The 20141-nt window shown below is 31.8% G+C and overlaps 5 protein-coding genes across 5 annotated transcripts; 2 read left to right on the forward strand and 3 right to left on the reverse strand.

Moving 5' to 3' along the window:
• Positions 1-2892: 2892 nt before the first annotated feature.
• Positions 2893-5637, reverse strand: Tsp_03284 (hypothetical protein). Its single transcript, XM_003379580.1, has 3 exons — positions 5008-5637; positions 3402-3463; positions 2893-3040 (listed from the first exon to the last, which is right to left on the reverse strand). Exons 1-3 carry the CDS (start codon positions 5635-5637, stop codon positions 2893-2895), a joined length of 840 nt encoding a protein of 279 aa, XP_003379628.1.
• Positions 5638-6161: 524 nt separating this feature from the next.
• Tsp_03285 (gastrulation defective protein 1) lies at positions 6162-8724 on the forward strand. Its single transcript, XM_003379581.1, is given in 13 exon segments — positions 6162-6204; positions 6345-6500; positions 6552-6682; positions 6736-6869; positions 6924-6935; positions 6951-7154; positions 7209-7389; positions 7452-7551; positions 7612-7696; positions 7777-7942; positions 7974-8154; positions 8213-8525; positions 8634-8724. 13 exon segments carry the CDS (start codon positions 6162-6164, stop codon positions 8722-8724), a joined length of 1797 nt encoding a protein of 598 aa, XP_003379629.1.
• A 513-nt stretch (positions 8725-9237) lies between these two features.
• Tsp_03286 (conserved hypothetical protein) lies at positions 9238-12202 on the reverse strand. The gene is made up of 15 exons (XM_003379582.1): positions 12138-12202; positions 11929-12030; positions 11642-11737; positions 11457-11538; positions 11299-11389; positions 11065-11203; positions 10883-10975; positions 10718-10802; positions 10533-10664; positions 10415-10449; positions 10298-10350; positions 10154-10235; positions 9974-10079; positions 9718-9825; positions 9238-9294 (listed from the first exon to the last, which is right to left on the reverse strand). The coding sequence occupies exons 1-15, from the start codon at positions 12200-12202 to the stop codon at positions 9238-9240; spliced, it is 1326 nt and encodes a 441-aa protein (XP_003379630.1).
• Positions 12203-12658: 456 nt separating this feature from the next.
• Positions 12659-15931, forward strand: Tsp_03287 (adenosine deaminase). The gene is made up of 9 exons (XM_003379583.1): positions 12659-12701; positions 13878-13955; positions 14010-14071; positions 14371-14493; positions 14562-14833; positions 14915-15102; positions 15176-15345; positions 15402-15531; positions 15594-15931. Exons 2-9 carry the CDS (start codon positions 13938-13940, stop codon positions 15675-15677), a joined length of 1047 nt encoding a protein of 348 aa, XP_003379631.1. The 5' UTR covers positions 12659-12701; positions 13878-13937; the 3' UTR covers positions 15678-15931.
• An 800-nt stretch (positions 15932-16731) lies between these two features.
• Positions 16732-19768, reverse strand: Tsp_03288 (exocyst complex component 6). The gene is made up of 2 exons (XM_003379584.1): positions 19014-19768; positions 16732-18412 (listed from the first exon to the last, which is right to left on the reverse strand). The coding sequence occupies exons 1-2, from the start codon at positions 19766-19768 to the stop codon at positions 16732-16734; spliced, it is 2436 nt and encodes an 811-aa protein (XP_003379632.1).
• Between the last annotated feature and the right edge of the window lie 373 nt (positions 19769-20141).

Here is a 20141-nt window from a genome sequence, read left to right on the forward strand (position 1 = left end):
CTTGCTTTTTTGGAAATTGGAAAAATTTAAATGGTTGAGAAAAAGGATTTACTTCAATCAGAAAAAATTAGAAAAATTCACTATAAACCCTGGTCTCACGTTGCATGAATGCGTATTTGCCGAGATATTGCCAAAAATATTGCATGCTGATACGATTTTAGTGGGAGCAACAAGAAGCGCAATAAAATCCGCGCTTTTAATAATATGGAATATAATTCCATTTTATAAATATTTATGCAAAAAGTACGACTTATTTCCTCCAAGCAATGTTCGTGATCCTAATAACATTTGTACCTGAAATTCATTTTTGTCGTTCAGAAAGTTTCAAATTAAAAAAATTTTAATTACGCAATGTCATTGATTGCAGACAATATAGACATGAGAATTAATTAAAATGAAGAGAATGAATTGCAGTTTTCTTGCAGTATTGCATTATTTCCCTCTATAAATGACACCGCTTGTATCAATGTCTTTCACGTTGAATGATTGCGTATTTGCCGAGATATTGCATAAAACGTTGAATGATGATGTGATTTTAGTTGCGATGACTATTGCTGAATTTGAATATGTTTTCTTTATAATTATGAGCAATATACCGTTTTCTTTAACTTTTTTTATGACTTTTCCATGTTCTGTGCAAAATGTTTCTTTACCATTAACAGAATATATTCAGGTTGTACTTTATTTTTCTTTGTGTTGTACAGGCTATATGAACTTCTGAATTGTATATTATGGCAATACAGTAATAATTGTGGAATAACGTGCACTCAGATTGAGGACTGTTCAGTTCACATTCGGTACTGTTTGACATTTTACTATCAGTAATTATATTTTCTAGTATGAGATTTTCTCGAATTCTTCCCTAACAGAGTAAAGTGTGTATAGCTATGGGTGGTTAATTTTATGGAACGTACTATCTGTGCTATGAATGTATCTAATTTAATGTTTTTTGAAAGCCTTTGTATGTAGTAGTGCGAAACTGACATAGGGCTTGAAGTTATGCGTGCTGAGATCGTGAAAACGTATATGCGTATAATAATAACGTACCTTTTAATTAAGGATAGTATTGCAGCTGAGACTGGAACGCGATTTCAGACTGATGATCTTCACACTGCTGAACTGAATTACCACGAATATGATATTATTTAAGTGTCAAGTTCTAGTTCAATGATATGGAGTATGGCGTTCCCTTTGGTAATGTCACTTCTGTTTTACTCTTTTAATGAATAATAAGATGCGTACAATTGTACGCTTTACGAATTTGTTGTTTATTATGCTTTTATTGAATATTCATGCATTTATATAGAACGTATTTCAGTTGCTGTTTGAATATACATTTGATGGTTACGGTTTTTATTATTGCAACTGGCTTTGTACTTTTGCTTTTTGTTACAGTTTTATTAAATCTTTCTACAACTGTCGTTGAATTGTTGTAATATTGCTGTGATATGAGTAGCTGTCTTTTTCAAATTCATGGTGCTGACTTTAACATCATTAGTAGTTCAACACCGTATATGTAATTTAAAGAAATGTAAAGTTGATTTTTAACGAACTGAAGAACGTAAAAGAATAGATATCATGGAAGAATTGGTGGATTTTCAATAACTGTTATCTCTGTTAGTAATCTCGAACAATTCAGAGAGATATTTCACAGTGAATGATTAGTAATTCATAAATGAGTGTGCATAAGAGTATGTCGTGTAGTAAATACTGTGTGTGTAAAATTACACGCCGCGTTGTTTTGTTATTTTTGTTAGAAATGATTTCCACATTTCGCCCAAATTAAATAGTACCTTAAGTTTGTTTTCTCTTACAAAATCCAGTAATTATGCCGTTCATAATGCAGCTAATTTGTATAAATATTATATGAAAAAAAAATTTTCATGTAACCTGAAATTATGCAAATAAATGCGACACGTCTTTTGAATCTGTAAAGGTTTAATGTTGTATGTAATTCAGGTACAACGTAAACAGTATTCTTCTTACTTTTTGCTTTGTTTCGAGATTCGTTGAAAAGTGAAAGCAAAATGGGCAGAGAATTTCAGCTGTTTTTGCTTATTCCAATTTCATGATACACCATCTTATAAATGAACGTTCAATCAGATTTGTCAACTCTAAATTCTGTTTCTGATCTCACATTATACAATTATTATAACTGCATAATATCATATTTGAAAAACTTATGAGTTTCTGAAACGTGACAAGCGCTGATCAGTAGTGCATGATGCATGAGAGAGTACAACTAAACGCCATGCAGATGAAGGGACATTAGAAGAATTAGGAAAAAAAAGGTCGTGTAGATTCGGAGGAACCAGAAATCATGAGGCCAATACAATAAGGAGATGAGCATTTGCCTATAGCAAGATAATACAAGTTTTGACAAACATATAATGAACTATCAAAAAAAGTGTTTGATAAATGTGCATAACAGATTCTTTTATTAATTTCCTTTATAGTTGGGAAAGAGTTCATCCTAAAGACAATCGTTCTTGAATACTGCTTTTGTAATACAGCATCCCTCAGGTGTAAAATCCTTATTTACGTCCATTTTATTCATTGCTCACAATTCAGAAGTGATATACATATAAAATTATGCGTTTTTCTTACATGCTTGATGCCATTCTGAATTTATTTACTCCATAAATACCAAAATCGCTTCACTCTATTTGTAGTAATTTCCCATTAAACGATCGATTGGACACTGTTGAAAATTTATATGCATAAAACTTCCACATTAACGTCTGCGCATACCAACAAACAAATGAAACATTTTCATAATTCGTTACCATTTACAGCTATCTACTCATTTTTTCCATTGTAGTTATATCTGGAAGTTTGCGAAACTTCGAAGAAAAAATCCCATACAGCGACGCAGTTATGTAACATGAGCTTCTAAGTTTGTGGTTTTGCTGCCCAATAAAAATTTGTTTCTATCCTGTACTGCCATATTAAAACATCATCTCCAGAAATGCATTCAACAATTAAAAAAAGGAACTGCACTGAAACAGGCAGATATTTGAGCATAAACAAAAGCTCGAAACTGAAAATTTTATTTCATGAAATGACTGTTTTTCATCGAAATGATTATATCGAACAACGAATAATATAATCAAGTAATACTGAATATTAACAAAAATTGTGTTAGGAATTGGTTTCGACTAAAACTCAAATAATGTTAAATAAATTTAAAATTAAAAAATAAATCGTTTTATTAGCATTTCAGTCGATTCATAGCCCTTTAGTTCTAAAAGAACCAAAATTTTTTAAGTACCCAAAAATGCTAAAAAAAAAAGTATTCTTGAAAATTCTAAATTAATAATAAACATCTTACGTATTTGTAATTTTACTAATTATTGCAGATCTCAATGAAATGCACAACAAAACTCCTCCGTAACTCAAACCTGATATATAAATGATTTACAGCCTCAACCACTTCAAATAAACTGAAAACAGATGAATCGATCTAAAACTAAACAAAATTTCAACTTACCAAACTTAACTAAATCTTTTCCTCATTCTGATTCATATTCATTTCCTGTTATTTTATAAAAAAGATGAATCATGTCCAAAAAAATAAAAGAAAATAAATAAAAGGCCAATCAGTACTGATGTTTCGCGACTTTCCAGGAAAAAGGACTTGCATTCTGCTGTTGTGGCATACTATTAATCTGTAATTATGTCGAATGAAACTCAATAAGCAAACAGAATTCACTCCCATGCAAATTTTCATCTTCTTCATTTCTACTGATAATTATAAACCATACCCATTATTCAAGAGTCAATATGAAGGCAATAAATATACAGTGAGTCTAGATAAGGTACAAATTTCGCTTCATTTCATTGCAGTATAAGGATTGAAATTTCTGTATAAGGAATTCCTATCAAATTATAATTTTCAAACTGACAATGAAATGATTTTATTAAATATCTGAAATGCTGAATAAATTAAAAAGAAAATATAAAATGCAATATGAACGTAAAAGTAAATTTCAGTTCTCTTTCTTTCTTCCCAGTTTCAGTTTTCAAAACAGAAAGTCAACCTGACTTACCATTTATGGTGTAAGTGTGCAAATCACATCTTTTCAATAATTCAAAATGCAAATTTTTCTTATAATATGATCATACTAATCAAAATGTTGCTTAAGTAATCAATCAAGAATAGTGTTAACATTCAAGTCTTGTTTATCAAGAAAATAAAACAAAATCCGTCATTGTACACGAATTGAACGCGGCTTTGATGATCATTTGCAATAAAACTGAATTGAATAAAAACCATATAAAAATAAACTACCCATAATATTACTTTATTTCTCTAATACCATATATTCGAAATACATACATTCTAATTTACATTGAAAAAATCATTTACTGCAATAGTATAATACTATAAAAATACTTATGAAGAATATTTGTTGCACAACTATATGCAACAGTGCTTTGTTTGGCCACAAGTAATAAAAAAACACGCTTTACAAGTTAGAAACACAAACAAAAAAGGCAAAATAAAAAAGCAATATTTTTAATTAACAATTTTCAGAACAAATTTAGAAATATCATTAAAAGTTTTAAATATTTCAGGCTCTTTAAGCGGACCCAAAAAGTATAAGAGTATTGAATTAACAAAATTAACAGTATGGAAGAAATCCGGGTAAATAGAAGCGAACACATTCGTTTTCAAAATAAACAAACAGCTTTAAACAATTAATCTTGCAATCAGTAGGCTTTTTCTCATAAACAAAAAGCTAAAACAAAAAATATAAACAAATAAATATCATGCATCAAAACAATTAACAATATATAAATGGTCTCAACATGTAATTCAGTTTCACATTTCTTTTAACTGTGCATGCTACATCTTGAATTAAGGTTTAACAACTTTTTAAAATCAGTTCAAATTTGTTTCAAAAATTCTAAATGGCACGTAACAAAGTAAATACTACCAGTCGATATATATAAATAAATTATAATTCATTTCAAAAGAAGATGCAAAAATTAAAAACTATTTACCTTGCAATGAACATTACGCCCAGTTCCAGTTTCCAAGGGCAACACTTGCAAAATCAAAGACGCTGTGTTAATACAGAAATTTGAAAAATCTTGAATTCTTCTAGAAGCCATTTCATCAGTAACCATTTTCATAACTAAGCAATGTCTATTGTCAACAAAAATAGACAGCTTAGAAATAAAGTTTACCAACGAAGACTGGAGAACTGGTAGTGCATGTAATGTAAAAATGCAGTCAATAACAATCAAAATAGATTGGTTTTCACATTGCATTATAGTCTGAAGTTGTTCGAGTATTTTTTCAATCTCAGTTCTTAAAGAACACATAAATGTAGAATTTCGATCAGATGACTGCATTGGTAATTCGGACAATCGCTTTAAAGTGTCTATTACAGTAAATTGATCACTCTCAGAAATAGGCATATGCAATTTTTTCAATACAGTTTCATAATGGGATGAAGGGTTCTGCGTACACACCAGAAGAATTTTAGCATCAGCACGATAATACATTGAAATAAACTGATATAATAAAAAGGAACCATCTATTGTATGATCATCTTGAATGACTACAACTTTTCCATTTGGAAGACAATTTGGAGAAAATGCTAAGAAATCGTCCAACTGCGTATACATGCGTATAATGGAACTTATGCTTATGGCAGGGTTGAACTGCTCCATAAAATGTTTACTTCACTTTCCCATTTGTTAGTGAAAGTCAAGTTTGATATTACTGTAAAGGAAATCACTGACATCAATTTAATCGTTTGTGAGATTTATATAAATTACTTTTATAAGGATGTGGATAAAAAGCATGATCCGTATCACAGATAAACAATAATTAAATAATAAAGACAAAACAACTAATAAATATTTTATTAAAACAAAATTTATTTTTTTAACTACCATCCTTTAATCTATTCTGCATAATATTAATTTTTAAATTTTGCATAATATTAAATTTGAAATAAATAACATTTTGAATTCTATGAAGTTATAGAAACGGTGTCTACTGTATAAAAAACAATATCTTCAAACCTGTGTTTCACCTTTACACTACAGTAATGTACTATTACTGAACATTAAATTTTGAATTAGTACTTTATTATCTGATGTTGAATATGTTTACTAATTTTTAAAATGTATTATTAAAATAAATAATGGACAAAAGCAGCCAAAATTCTCCGTCAGAACAGATTCAAAGTAAGCCGTCAGTTTAACCTATAACTTATTTTTTGATAGACATTAAGTATGTTAAATAAGCTAATTGTAATGATTGGGTAAACACTTAATTAACACAGTTTTCAGTGTTTATATTGTTGTATTTATTTGATTAATTGTAGGCAATTCAAAAAAAACCGCTAGAAGGTTTGATTTTGAATTACTTCTGAAAGAAACAATACAATCGGCTGCTGATCGATGCGACAATGCTTGCGTTGATGAGGACTCCATTTCGGACGAAGATAGTCTAATTGGTCCGCCAATTCCAAGCGATACCCGTATAAATTTTTTAACAGTATTTTTCTTTACAATAATAATACGTTTTTAAGCTAGCACTTCACAAACATATGAAAGTATCGATAGCAGTAGTTCTGATGAGGATGAAGGCATTGAAGAGGATGAAGAAGAAAATAAAATTCCGTTATCACATGAGGCGGAGGTGAATCATGGAAGCAAACCAGTAAGAGTGTTTTATGTTTCGTTGCCTTTTTTTATTATAAATGTTGTTTTAAGGTATCTGCATTTGCTTTTGATGGTTCAGGAGCGAGATTTGCCTCCGGTGGATATGATTACAGTGTCAGTCTTTGGGATTTTGCGGGAATGGATGCATCTATGAAAAGTTTTCGATCACTGCACCCATTTGAATGGTGATACGCTTTTTTGTTTCCTTGTATATAATTCAAAAGAAGTAACAATTTTAGTCATGTCATAAAGTCATTGGCTTTTAGCCAAACAGGAGACTCTATTTTGGCAGTTAGCGGAAGTGCTCAAGCAAAAATATTAGATCGGGATGGACGAGAGCTGATAGAATGCGTTAAAGGTGATCAGTACATTGTGGATATGTCAAAAACTAAAGGACACATTGCGCAGTTAAACGGTGGTTGTTGGCATCCAACCTCAAGAAACGAATTCATCACATGCTCTGATGATGGGTAAGTATTTATATAACTTATGTCGTTAATTATTTTCAGGTATTCTTTGTTTAGAACTGTTAGGGTATGGGATTATTGCACTGCTAAGAAATCGCAATCTGCGGTTATTAAGACTAAAACTAAATCAGGACAACGTACAGTACCTACTTGCTGCACCTTTAGCCGTGATGGAAAACTTGTTGCTGCAGGATGCAACGATGGTTCTATTCAGATGTGGCAGCATGGGAAACTTTATGTATTCTTTCATAAATTATCCAAGAATATTTAAAAATATTTATCATGTAAAAATATTTTTAGGTGAACACTGCAAAATTAATACGAGACGCTCATAATAACGGTCACGATATTACCTCATTGTCGTTTTCTTATGATGATGTGAATTTATTAAGCCGATCCAGTAAGTATTTTTTCTTGCTGATTAATATTGTTTATTCTTACACGTTTATTACTATTTTAGTGGATGGAAGCTTGAAATTATGGGATGTTCGACTTCTGAAACATCCACTACATGTAGCAGAGGGATTGGAAAATATGTTTCCAAGGTTTGTTGTTCAATACTGATGTGTCAATTTTATTTTATATTTTCAGCTCTGCTTATATTATTTATTTATTTATTGTTTAGCACGGACTGTTTGTTCAGCCCTCGTAATGAATACTGTTTAACTGGTACAACACTGAAAAGACAGGGGCACTGTGTGGGCGATTTAGTCATATTTGAGAAGAATAGTTTTAAGGAAGTTAATCGAATAGAATATCCAAAAGAGGCAAGTATTATTTATATTTCACTTGTTAATGAATTTTATGCACTTTTATTTCAAGGGTGTAATTCGAGTGGCTTGGCATCCTAGAATTAATCAGATATTTTGCGGAACTACAAGTGGAAAGATAAGAATTTATTATAATCCAAAAATCAGTAATCGTGGCGCTTTGATGTGCATCAGCAAACCGATCAAACGGGTACGAGCCACGGATGCAGTATACGAGCCTTTTATCATTGCGCGTAAGTTTACCAGCTTGTTGGATTGGAAAATAATACGTTTTGGCATAATGTACTTCAGCTAATTCGTTGCCTCCGCGAAAAGTTGGCCGTGATGGATTTGAGAAAGAACACTATACGTTGAGACAGATGCTTCGAGCTGTACGTTACGCTCAGCGTCCCCCTCCAAAAAATAGAGTGCCCGAACTTCCTGTCAGTGGTCCCGGCGAACGGGGACGAATTGGAGCTGCCGGAAGCACACTGCATTCCTTTGTTGCAAGGCAGATGGGACTGTCAAGAAAAATAGATGATAACGAGGATCCTCGTGAAGCGATTTTGAAACACGCCAAAGCAGCTGAAGAAAATCCCTACTGGGTAGCACCAGCATACAAGAAGTAAATTAAAAATTGTTAATTTTATCTGAAATAGTGGGTTTAATTGAAGGCTAGTTTTTGAATTTAACGTTTTACCAGTTGCGTTAATTTCTGTTTGTTTTATTTAAGAACTCAGCCACATCCAATCCTAGCTAATAAAGTTGAAGAGGAGGAAGTCAAAGATGAATTGGAACCAGTTTATAAGCAGAAAAAAATGTGAAAGGCGAATGGTATTTATTTTTGTATTACAGTGGCATTAATTTTGAATATTGCGAATTTCATTAATATATAAAATAGTTTATGTTAATTACCACACTTCACATTTATTTATATATTAGGTTACATATTATCCATTATAGCTATGAAATTAATGCATAAAGAATATAAAATGTATTAGCATTATTGCTTGTTTTTGTTGCGATTTAACGTGCTATTACATTATCCATAGAATGAAGAAAAGCAATAATCCATTTACACGATAAAGCGCAATAAATTTGTTCAACTTTCCAATACATATGATCTGCTTGCTAAACTCACTGTTACTTCTGTGTTTTTGAATTAAATAATCAAATAGATACCTACATTTATGAAGAAAAAACACTGATCATTACTTGGAAAGTGCAAATGTAGCGCTGTAGTTTCAGCAGTTAGAAGTTCCATATGATGAAGTTGCAAATTTCTAAGATGGCTTCACCGTTTCCGAGTTCGTAGCTATCCGTAACCTCATAATTCATCAATCGCTTTTTTCGTTAAATCTAACAAGCACAACATTACAAAAGCAAATTACATGCTAAAACAAAAATATGGAATGATTAATTATAATCATAAATAATATAATGTTGCAGATAAATAATCATTTAGCACAGATTAATGGCATATTACATGCACATATATTGTTTCTTACATTAAATCGGAAAGAAATTGAAAAGTGTCATTTCACAATCACAAATGCAAGATATATTAAACTTTTGAAACATTTGCATTTTTTCTTTTTCCATATTATAACTTCAAAAAAACAAAAAAAGTATTCCCCTACCATAAAGGATTTTTTTTGAAAAAATTATCCTACACTTTCAAATTATGGAACAGTAAACGGAACATTACTTACTACAGTAGTGAATGTTTTTAAGTAGAAATCATCCACTGTTATGGTAATTATGAAAAAAGATATAAAATTTTATGAAAGTTATCAAATATGCCCAATGCCTTTAACATGAAATGTGATGTCAGAAATGTCCAGTTGTAATAATGATGATACGGAAGTCAAGTTTGAATCATTTGAAAAAGAATAGCCGTGCTGGAAATCGAAAGTGTTCGGTTTCTACAAAACATTTCACCTGTATCACCTTTAATAACAAGATAACAATAGATCTGCAACCTCATTTAAAGAGAACAAAGCTTTAGTAAAAACGTCACTTGATAGATCCTAAAAGAAATAAACATCAGTTGAAGAATATTTGTTGATTTACAAATTTCTGTAGACTCACACTGGCACGCTGTTCTGTAATCAAACTATGAACAGCAAGTTTCTCTTTCAGTACCGGAAACTTTTCAATTTCCTTAAGCAATACATCCCTGTAAAATATAGATTTGAAAGAAACATATATATATATATATATATATATATATAAAGCGTTAATTCAATTTACTTTACAGCTTTCAAACGTGCTACTCGAACATTCGATGCTGCACAACCTTCTTTTAAATTTAAATAAGCATTTTGAAAAAACTCTAAAATTTCTTTCTTTGAAATTAAAAATTCAAATTCAAATTAATACTTCAATATAAATAACCTGCATCCAAAAATGGATCAGAAACAATTGCTTTCACGGATTCAGCAAAAAAGCTGATTATTATTTATTAATTTCACTTTACAGTAAGTGATAAATAAATAACTTCATAAAACTTACTTATCCAAATTGAATCGTCCGTTACTGTCAGTTACCTAAATTATTAGATTGAAACCAAAACAAAAGAGGGTAAATAAATAAAAACAGAAAAAGATGCGCAAAATTTGCACGTCGAAACCTTTTCCCTAAAACACTTTGAAAGACCATCCAAAGGCAAAATGGTACCATCGTGTTTTCCATTTGAAATTCTTGCTTCTAATTTCAATAAACAATCAGCCAACTTTTTCAAGCTTTCAAAGTAAATTTCACGCTAAATTGAGGAAAATAATTTTTCAAATTTGGAACAGCATACCAAAACGCTACCTCGCGAAGTGCGGAAGAAAATTGATAAAGAACATGATCAGCAATTTCTTTTACATCTTTCGCTTTCAGCGTTGGCAAATTGAGCCTTAATTTTTACATAACAATAGACGTTATCCAAAATTGAAGTGATTTTGTTTTGCTATGCTTTGGTCTTTTCAAAAATACTTTAAGCAGCTTTCATCGTTGACAACTGACGTCTTCACTTGTTCGGCCAATTTCGCAATATCACGTTCAACTTCTTCAATGCGTTGAATATGGCTAAATTATGAAACCAAAAATACATCATACATACATATATATATATTATTGCAAAAAGTTGAAAAGCAAGCAATATCTATTTCACACACTCTTCCGCAGTTTTCTTTTTCAATTCCATTGTCTTCAGTTCAGCCAACAATGACTGCTGCATTGTAGACTGTTTTTCAGCCATAGCTAACCAGTCCAGTGCTTCGTTGGCTTTTATCGGAAATATGCAAATGTTCCCATCTGTTCATGTTGCAATTTTATTGATTAAAGCAAACAAGAAACAGTTTTGAAAAATTTACAAGTTTCCCAGGTGCACTTTAGCAAAGCTATTGTACTGATTCGAAGCAAAATATCCATAAAAAATGGAGAAGTTGTTTCGCACAACACTGACGGTATGCAATTCCAAATAAAAATATTTGGCAATGCCTTTAAAATAAAATAATAAAATAAAATCATATCTGTAACAGAGCAGAAGATAAATTTAAAGCAATACTTTCTGACAATCAGCTAACCATTTATTACTAAAAATAAGAAACTGCATTTCATCTTTTCTAGTAATAACTGGCCAACATCCTCTAGAAAAATTAAATATAAATAAACAACTAGCATTTGAAATTTAAACAATAAATTAATCAAGCGCAATGAAAAAACCGTATAAATATGAGAAAAAAAACTTACACATTGAGGTGCAAAGGATCTTGAAAACCGTGAATATGACATATCAAAGCAAACAAGAAATTGTAAAAATCTCTTCTATCAATTTTTTCAAATTTTCTAAAAAAATTATCAAATAAATTGCAAAAACAATCTGCTAAAATTTAACCAATACACGCGTGTTACTGTGGTACATTTACGTATGATAAATTTCTGTCTTGCTCAAAAATTTGTTCAAGTACAACTATCTATCAAAACGACCACTTCGTATTCTTATTTGTAATGCTTGTTATGTATAAATGTAAACTTACTTTAAATCCATTTTGTACGGTTTCACTGCATCATGTTGAAAAATATTAAGTAAAGTCAAATTTTTAAAAACGCAGCATACAACTTCTTCATCCAAACAATCACTGAACAATCACAAACAATTTAAGCAAGTTCTTTTTTCAAAAATATCTTCGTATATGTTTTCAAATCTTGAAACTTACTATCTTTTTGAAGCCATCAGAAAATTTACCGCACGTAGAAACAAATGAGCCCAGCAAACTGAAGCGATGCAAATTTTGTCATAAACGTCACCATAACACACAATTTATCAATTTGAACAATTTCAAGTAGAAATATAAAATATTTGCATATCATGATTTCTATTCATTCTACAGGGATCATTTTAAAAAATCGTAAAAGTTAAATTCCCCAATTGTGAAACTAAATTTTGAATTCGTAACATAAAGAAAAGCATAAAAAAGCAAATTCAGGTTCCGTTATTTTAACATTGTAAGCTTCCATTAAATTAGAAGTTACAGAATTCCACTAGTCTTCATTAAATAATTTCATTTCTAACTAATTAAAAATTTTAAATTAAATTTATTAATAATATTTTAAACTTAAATGTGTGCTTACTCAAAGAAAACGATAAAAAATTATCGCAGAATTATTGAGTGTTATAAAACTTAACCGTACAATTTACAAAAATGCAGGTTGTCAGAACACCTACTACTGAACTGCTGACTTTGGCAAAAAGCCAGAAATACCTGTAGAGTGCTTTGGTCGCTGTTTCTATTGGTTTTTAGTTATTAAAGTAAACTGCATTATTATTTACAACAGTTTCTATAATTTTCAGCGATTATGTGCATAAACAAAAATTTTAAGGTAAACTTATCCATCGTCAAGCAAAATATTAATGTAGTAGAATTAAAAGTCTGTACCAAAGTGTATCGTTTTACTTGCTTTCCACTTCATATAAAATGTATTACTTCTGAATTGTTAATAACACGAAGCACAGCATCACTTTCAGTTGCGAGATTTATGTTCACTTTAACTTTTCTACAATGATAGATTTCAACTGTTAACTTTTCTACAATGATAGATTTCAGAGAAAATTTGTATTTTGTTCTTTCTGTGTTATCTTCTGTGCTTTACCTTTAAGCATCTAATTGTCCGAATCTCCGTATTATTTAGAAATATAGCATTGTTTTGCCATTGGGAAAATTGTTACATTTTTCTATCATTTTATCTTTCAGATAGATGCAGATAAATTTAAATTTAATATTACATTTTAAATAAATAGTGTTACTTTCCTGTTTATTTAAATACATAAAATATTTTTCAATTCTTTATTATAGTTTTGTTTTCATTACCGTATTACATGAATGCAAGTTCGTGTAAATGTAACGAAGAGGAAAGTGAATTTTTTTTATAATTATTTATCAATTTTTATTAATAAAATTGTTTTATATAACATTTATTGTCTATACTTATAAATTCAAAACTGTTTCTAAACATGTATTTTAGTAAAATGAATACCTGTTTGGGTAATGCTAAATGCATAACGTCCATTCTGTCCATATGATTTTCCTCATTCGAATTTCCACGTTTCTTTGAAATAGGTCATATTAGCGACGTCATATTTGCGTTGTTCATGTAGATGCAATTTGCATACACGAACAACAGGATAGGAATTTCAAACTGTATTGCTTTCCAAGAAGGTTTATTTTGATTGATGATGATGTTTCATGTTTATGTTATCATATTTCATTGTTATTATTAATATTCTTGTTGTTCTGTCCTCTTCTTGCACGAGTTAATTATTAAACTAGTATAGTTTTATACGATTGCCTGTTCATGTAATATTAAGTCGAATGAATTGTGACAAGTGGAAATGCGTGAAATTGGTCACAACGAGGAAACAAGTTCTCTTTAATGCAGTTACATTAATATCGATTATTATTTTAGTAACTGGGTTGTTTAACATTAGGTTTGGTTGAAATTCGAGTCTTGAAGAGCTGAAATTTTACTTTTAAAATTCATTATCAACATGAAGAATTTTCCAAAGGTTTTACAAATATTTCAACAGATTTTTCTTAGTTCTTTATACGCTCATTTTCAGGTTGAACTTCACGTACATCTGGACGGTGCTATTCGACATTCTACTATTGTGGATATTGCTAAGTAAGATGTAGACATTATGAAAAAATAGTAATGTTGTAAATTTGGTCAGGTATGTTTATACACTTGAAAGCAATGTTAAAATATGGTTTCAAACATGTTGGCTGTAATGATTCAACTTTGTTGAACAGTTTAATGTATAATGACAAAATACCCAAGTAGATGAAATGAATAAACTGCAATTCAAGAGAATTAATTGCTTTTGAAATTCATCTTTGAATTAATTTTGTTTAAACAACTATTGGTGCTGTTTTTGAATTTTCGCATCAGAAAATATTTAAATAAAATAAATAATATTTTAGGCAAAAAAACATTGGCCTCCCATCGATGGAAGTTGAAAAGCTTCGAGAATTCGTGGTGACACAGGAACCGATGAGCCTGGACAGAATGTTGAAAGACTTTGAAATTTTTACGCCAGTGTTGATGTAAGATCAATAATGTTCAAAGTTTAAACGAATTATTATTCATTTCATTATGTATGCATATTTTGTAGAGGTGATCCAGATGCAATCGAGCGTGTTGCTTATGAATTTTGTGAAACTCAAAAGAAAAACAATGTTTTGTACACAGAAGTCCGTTATAGTCCGCATTTGCTTTCCAACACAGCGAAGAATTCATACTGGCCTGATGTGGGTCCGTACAAAGGAAAAGGAGAAGTGACGCCAGAAAAAGTAGTAATGGCTGTCAATGAAGGGTTGCGCAAAGGACAACGTGATTTTGGCATCCAAGTTCGCTCGTTGCTTTGCTGCATCGTCTGCTACCCTTGTATTATTAACAAATCACTATTAGATTGTTTTTAATGGATAATTTTATTTATTTATTTATTTATTTTTATAAATGTTTAAGCTTGGTCTGAAGAAGTGGTACATATGTGTGAAAAATTCAAAAAAGATGGCGTTGTCGGAATTGATCAAGCTGGAGCTAATGTCACATTTACACCACACGAAGCGAAAATTTTTCAAATGGCAAAAAGTCGAGGAATACACCGAACCGTGCATGCCGGGGAAGTTGGCACTGCTGATAATGTTAAGCAGGTTTAAACATTTGTTCATATGTTCAGTCAATCGTTTTGTTTACTTACAAAATTTATCTAAACTGAATAAATAGGCTATTGAACAATTGCAAGTAGAACGTATTGGCCATGGATATAGAGTTTTACAAGATGAATCTATTTATGAGTTGGCTAAAAATGGTGGTTATCATTTTGAATTATGCCCACTGTCCAGTGTCGTGTCTGGTTCAGTGGTTTCAGACTGGTCAACACATCCTGCGAGAAGGTAACAAACAAAATTTTGACATTGAAATCTAATTAATTTTTTGTCTTGATGAACAGATTTTTGAAAGATCAACTGAACTTCTCCATCAACACAGACGATCCGACTATTTTGGACAACAGCATGTGCAGTGAATTTGAAATATGCAAAGAAAAACTGGGATTTACTGAAACAGATCTGCATGTTGCGGTAAACAAAAATGAAAATGGTTGAAAAATTTTACCTCATTAAATTAATTTACGCCCTTTTAGACTTGCAATGCAGCACGATCATCATTTTTGGAAATTGATGAAAAAGAGCAACTGCTCAGCAATATAAAGAAACAATGGTTTTAAATGGAAAAACAGCATATATATATATATATTCATTTGACTCGTTTGGGAAACTGAAATCATAATGGAATTTAATTTTAAAGATGATGGTTGTTCGTTAAAAAATTGGCTGTACTGATTGCGGTATACAATTTGTGAAAAAATATAAAAAATTTCTAGTAGTTTAATTAATTTTATAATAATTTTGTTCTTTTTTTCAATGGAAAACACGCATTTTTTGAGTTTGTTAATTTTTGAAAATAAATCAAAACAGCAAACTCGGTTTTCTTTCTTGCATTTCATCAAACCTTTCGTATAATATTGCAGAACTGAACTGAACTGTAAAATGAAAAACTGAAAAAACTTGAATTTAAAGCAAGCAAGCATCAAAAGCGACTGAAAACAGACAGTGTCATTAAATTAACATCATGGCATACTGCATGCAATAAAATGAATGAAAAGCTCGTTTCGAGAAATTATTCAATTATTAAACAAGTTTCACGCATAATTATTGGCATAGAAAATGTGCACGACTGAAAATGAATGAAATCAGGCACGTTGCGTTCAAGGCAAATAAATGTACATTCCTCTTTAAAATACCCATTTATCACTACAGTCAACAAGTAGAGTTTCGCAATCAAATACTCTGTAAAAACTAGTCAAATTACTGTGCATGCATCATTTGAATGAAATAATATCTATACAAATTGAAATTGTACCTTTCAAAAAAAATAAAATTGGTTTTTTGCCCAACACAACTAGCCGAATACTGGATTACTTAGTGAAAATGCAAAAGTTTCACACTACCACTATTATCAGAGCTAAACAACTTCCAGTAATGGAAGACAAAGTAGAAAATCACGTTCATACTACCAATGCAGAAATGTTCGAAAGAAATGCTTAACAAAAGTGTAAAATGATATAGCTATTTATCTTTGTCCAACAAAAATTATTATACACCGCATAAAAAAGATTAGCAAACTAGCAGTGCGTTTTTATTATTAGAAAAAAAATTAATCAAACTATATTAACCGGATGAAAAACAAAATTAAAAAAAGAAGGCAAAATGGCAATAATATTAACTGTTGCAATTTTTCAACTGCTTCAAAACCGTTTCAAGGTAACGTTTGCGATCTTTGTCTTTCACTTTACCGAAAATTGCATTTTTACGACGTTCGAATTCATAAATTTTTTCCAATACAGATGTGGCTGTGAAAGGATGCACGCGAACGTATTTTCCAGTCTGGCGACCAAATTCTGCTAAGTAGGTACTCCAGTCGTCAGCCATGACCAAATCAAGCATCTGACGAATATCGACAAACGTGAGTATCAAAGTCGAATCCTGTGCACCGGCTATTTGGCATCTAGAGACGAACTGTTCAAATTGCATCACGTCCAAATTAACCTGCTCCAATGCGCCCATGCTGATCTGCTTTACAGCCGGGTCGACAAGAAAGTCAACCAGGCGATTGCAAATGTATTTGCAAGCTTGAACACAAATATGTCGGGAAAGTTGCACCGGCAAAGCGGCAAATGATACGAATGTCGCCTCCAAAAACAAGATCAGATCACTTACATAATCGGTCGGCTGACCGTCACAAGAAGTTAGCTCCCAATCGTACTGCGCAACGCTGACAATTTCGTCAATTTTCTGCCTCATCGATTCGTCAATTCTCTGTTCAACTTCGCTGCGTGCATCTTTGAAAACGTCTTCTTTCAATTTCAATATATGCAAATCAAGTGTGCACGCCGAATTGCCAAGAATATTCAGCATAAACTGATGCAATGCTTCACAACTTTTTTCCAAATAACCAATATTAATTGTTATTTGCACCAGCTGAGTCAACGACAACAAGCTGACCTCGTCCACAACGTACATCTTCAAATGGCCGTTGAATCGTTGCAATAGCAAGTCAACAGTGTTGCGCAGTGTTTCGTGCATTTCACTGTGACTCATTTCGAGATTGTCGACAAATTTCAAACAGGCGCGCACGAAACGTTTCATCTCCTCATACGCACCGGGGGCAAATTCGGAAAAGTCCAACTGAAGAGGGGGAGAAAAATTCTCCAACTTCACCAGACCGCCTTTGCCTTGCAAAACGTTCTTCGCCAACGGAAAACGTTCCATCAACGATTTCAGCTCGTCCGTCGAGTTGATCACCAGCGGTGCGTAATTTTCCGTTCTTAACAAGTGGTCAAAATGGGCGCACGATTTCGACATCAGTATTTCGTAATATTGATCACGAAAATTTTGCAACACTCGGTACAACACCTTGACATGATAGCCGTAACCTTTCATCGTGTGGGCAAAAAGCAAAATCAAGCTCTTCATCGGTAGCATCGCTTCATCGTCAGTACAACGACCGAAGTGGTCATTCAACGTTCGCTCCACATGTCCCACGGCAATTTCCCACAGTTCATCACGATAACTACGAGTGACCAAATCCGATGCCGTTTGCATAATGTGATCTTCAATCACGAAAAAGCCGATCACTTCGAAAATATAATTCAGCAACATTTGAAACGAATTGAACACTTTGTGCGGGGCAAGCAACGAAAACACTGCCTGTTCACGTCGTTGTTTCCTGTAATAGGCTTCAAAACTTTCCCTCGCCCCGAGAACGGAAAATATATGACAGCAACGATAAACTGGAGAAAAATCAATCATATCTTGAGCACTGAAATCTATCTCATCCGTGTCAACCGCTTGCAAAGATTCCGGCCGATTATCCATTTTCCAAAATGCAAGCAATTCATATCTTCAAATCAGTTATTGCTCATCATCAAGATGGATAAACAAACCAATTGCAACTTTAAACAATAACAATTCTACATCTTCCAACAATATTTTCTCACCATTATTATGAATAAATTTACAAAAATTAAATTATCCCACCGAAACGGAAATACATAAATTTTACCCCTTCTTCGCTCAAATACACTGCAAATGTATCATCACAATTAAATAAATAGAAAGCTATAAATTGCTCGGTCAGAAAAAAAAATACCAAAAACTTCATTAAATTCAAGCAGATTTTATCAAATTATTTGTACCTGATTTTCATTTTATAACTGCATACTGTAAAATATTCCAATTCTACAACAGGTAAAGCAAATAAACGATAAAAATAACTACTAGTTGAATGAATTGCTGACATAATTAGGTCAAACTATTTTGAAATAAAGAAATGTTAAAAAGTATTTTTTTTCTTTAACTTAAAATAAAAACGTAACTATTAGGTGAAAATAAAACACCATGTTGAAAATATGCACAATACGACCTACTGCTTGAAATGTTGAAAACAAACAAACCGCGCAAGCAAATGTAAACCAGAACAGTGTTTAAAAATTGCATCTTACCTGGAAGAACCAAACTTTTCTTCAACATCACTTTGCTTCAAATGTTCAACTGTATGTCGTAAAGCAACGGCTCCAATTTTTCCGGAAACGTTTCGTATATTTTCCAAAAAATCAGTAAATTCATTAAATGAAGCAGTTTTAATCTGCTGACGAATTCCTTTAATGCTGCTCACTATGGCATCTCCGAAACGATACCGAGCAACACGAGGAAGATAAGTATGTTCCAACTGTTCCAGAGTTCTAAGTGCTGGGTAATATTTCTTTTGATTAAGCAACTCGTTCAGACGAGCAAATTTTTCCAAAACTGGCAAACACATCGAAACACTGTCAACAGCGGCGACAATATTTCGTTGCAACTTGCGTTGGCGAATAATTTCAGAAGCAACTGAAGCCAAAGTGCGAGTACAATCTGACAAATAACCACTGGACGCAGCAAGTGCATTTTTCAGTTCTTGACAATCTTGTCGAAGGGTCACCAACTCTTCAACCGACTTGACAAAATCGTGATAATGAAAGTTGCAAAGCTTTTCAATTTCACGATCATACTGCCGTATACGTTTCTCGAGCGCTTTCAAGAAAAATGCAACGTTGTTATTTTCATATAAAGCCCGCAAAACAAAATCAACGCTAGCCACATCTGATGTTTCCAACTCTGACAGAGCATATATATGCTCTGTTCCTAAACTGGAAGATTTCAAACTAGAGCCAGCTTCACTATTTTCTGTAGACTGTTGTTTCAAATCAGGCTGAACCATCTTCCGTACAACAACGCCGTAACAATCTAAATTACTTTGCCTAATAACATTTACCATTCAAATTACAAATAATTCCGCTCAGCTTTTCATGTAAATATTTATTTCAACTTAAACATTTGTAACTGAAGATAAGCTAGAGTAAAACAAAACTACAGTACATGAAATGGTGTATTAAATAATTAAAGATCAAATTTAAAGCTGGCAAAATTTTTATAAACGGCGCAGAAGTTCTTTAAGTATGCTCAAAAAAGGATTGTTCAGACAGAATTGAATTGCAATATTTTACCATAAAAATAATTAAATATAAGATGTACCTTCAGCATCAATTCATAAAAAGCTTGAACTTTCGAAAATCACTTCTCTTAACAATATT

This window comes from Trichinella spiralis, assembly GCF_000181795.1.
Source record: "Trichinella spiralis strain ISS 195 chromosome Unknown Scfld2, whole genome shotgun sequence".
NCBI classification, from domain to species: domain Eukaryota; kingdom Metazoa; phylum Nematoda; class Enoplea; order Trichinellida; family Trichinellidae; genus Trichinella; species Trichinella spiralis.

Excerpts from the sequence above, each read along its gene's own strand:
- Tsp_03288 (XM_003379584.1), bottom strand. The coding sequence starts at position 19,768 with ATGGTTCAGCCTGATTTGAAACAACAGTCTACAGAAAATAGTGAAGCT. Across the intron at positions 18,413-19,013 it reads GAAAAGTTTGGTTCTTCCAG|ATATGAATTGCTTGCATTTT; the intron begins GTAAGATGCAAT and ends ACTGATTTGAAG.
- Tsp_03285 (XM_003379581.1), top strand. The coding sequence starts at position 6,162 with ATGGACAAAAGCAGCCAAAATTCTCCGTCAGAACAGATTCAAA. Across the intron at positions 7,552-7,611 it reads GAATTTATTAAGCCGATCCA|TGGATGGAAGCTTGAAATTA; the intron begins GTAAGTATTTTT and ends TTACTATTTTAG. Across the intron at positions 7,697-7,776 it reads TTGGAAAATATGTTTCCAAG|CACGGACTGTTTGTTCAGCC; the intron begins GTTTGTTGTTCA and ends TTTATTGTTTAG.
- Tsp_03286 (XM_003379582.1), bottom strand. The coding sequence starts at position 12,202 with ATGGTGACGTTTATGACAAAATTTGCATCGCTTCAGTTTGCTGGGCTC. Across the intron at positions 12,031-12,137 it reads CTCATTTGTTTCTACGTGCG|TGATTGTTTGGATGAAGAAG; the intron begins GTAAATTTTCTG and ends GTGATTGTTCAG. Across the intron at positions 10,080-10,153 it reads GCACGTTTGAAAGCTGTAAA|GGATGTATTGCTTAAGGAAA; the intron begins GTAAATTGAATT and ends TATATTTTACAG.
- Tsp_03284 (XM_003379580.1), bottom strand. The coding sequence starts at position 5,637 with ATGTATACGCAGTTGGACGATTTCTTAGCATTTTCTCCAAATTGTCTT. Across the intron at positions 3,464-5,007 it reads GGCGTAATGTTCATTGCAAG|ATCGATTCATCTGTTTTCAG; the intron begins GTAAATAGTTTT and ends GTTTAGTTTTAG. Across the intron at positions 3,041-3,401 it reads GTAAATCATTTATATATCAG|TTTCGAGCTTTTGTTTATGC; the intron begins GTTTGAGTTACG and ends TAAAATTTTCAG.
- Tsp_03287 (XM_003379583.1), top strand. Across the intron at positions 14,072-14,370 it reads ACTATTGTGGATATTGCTAA|GCAAAAAAACATTGGCCTCC; the intron begins GTAAGATGTAGA and ends ATAATATTTTAG. Across the intron at positions 15,532-15,593 it reads AAACAGATCTGCATGTTGCG|ACTTGCAATGCAGCACGATC; the intron begins GTAAACAAAAAT and ends ACGCCCTTTTAG.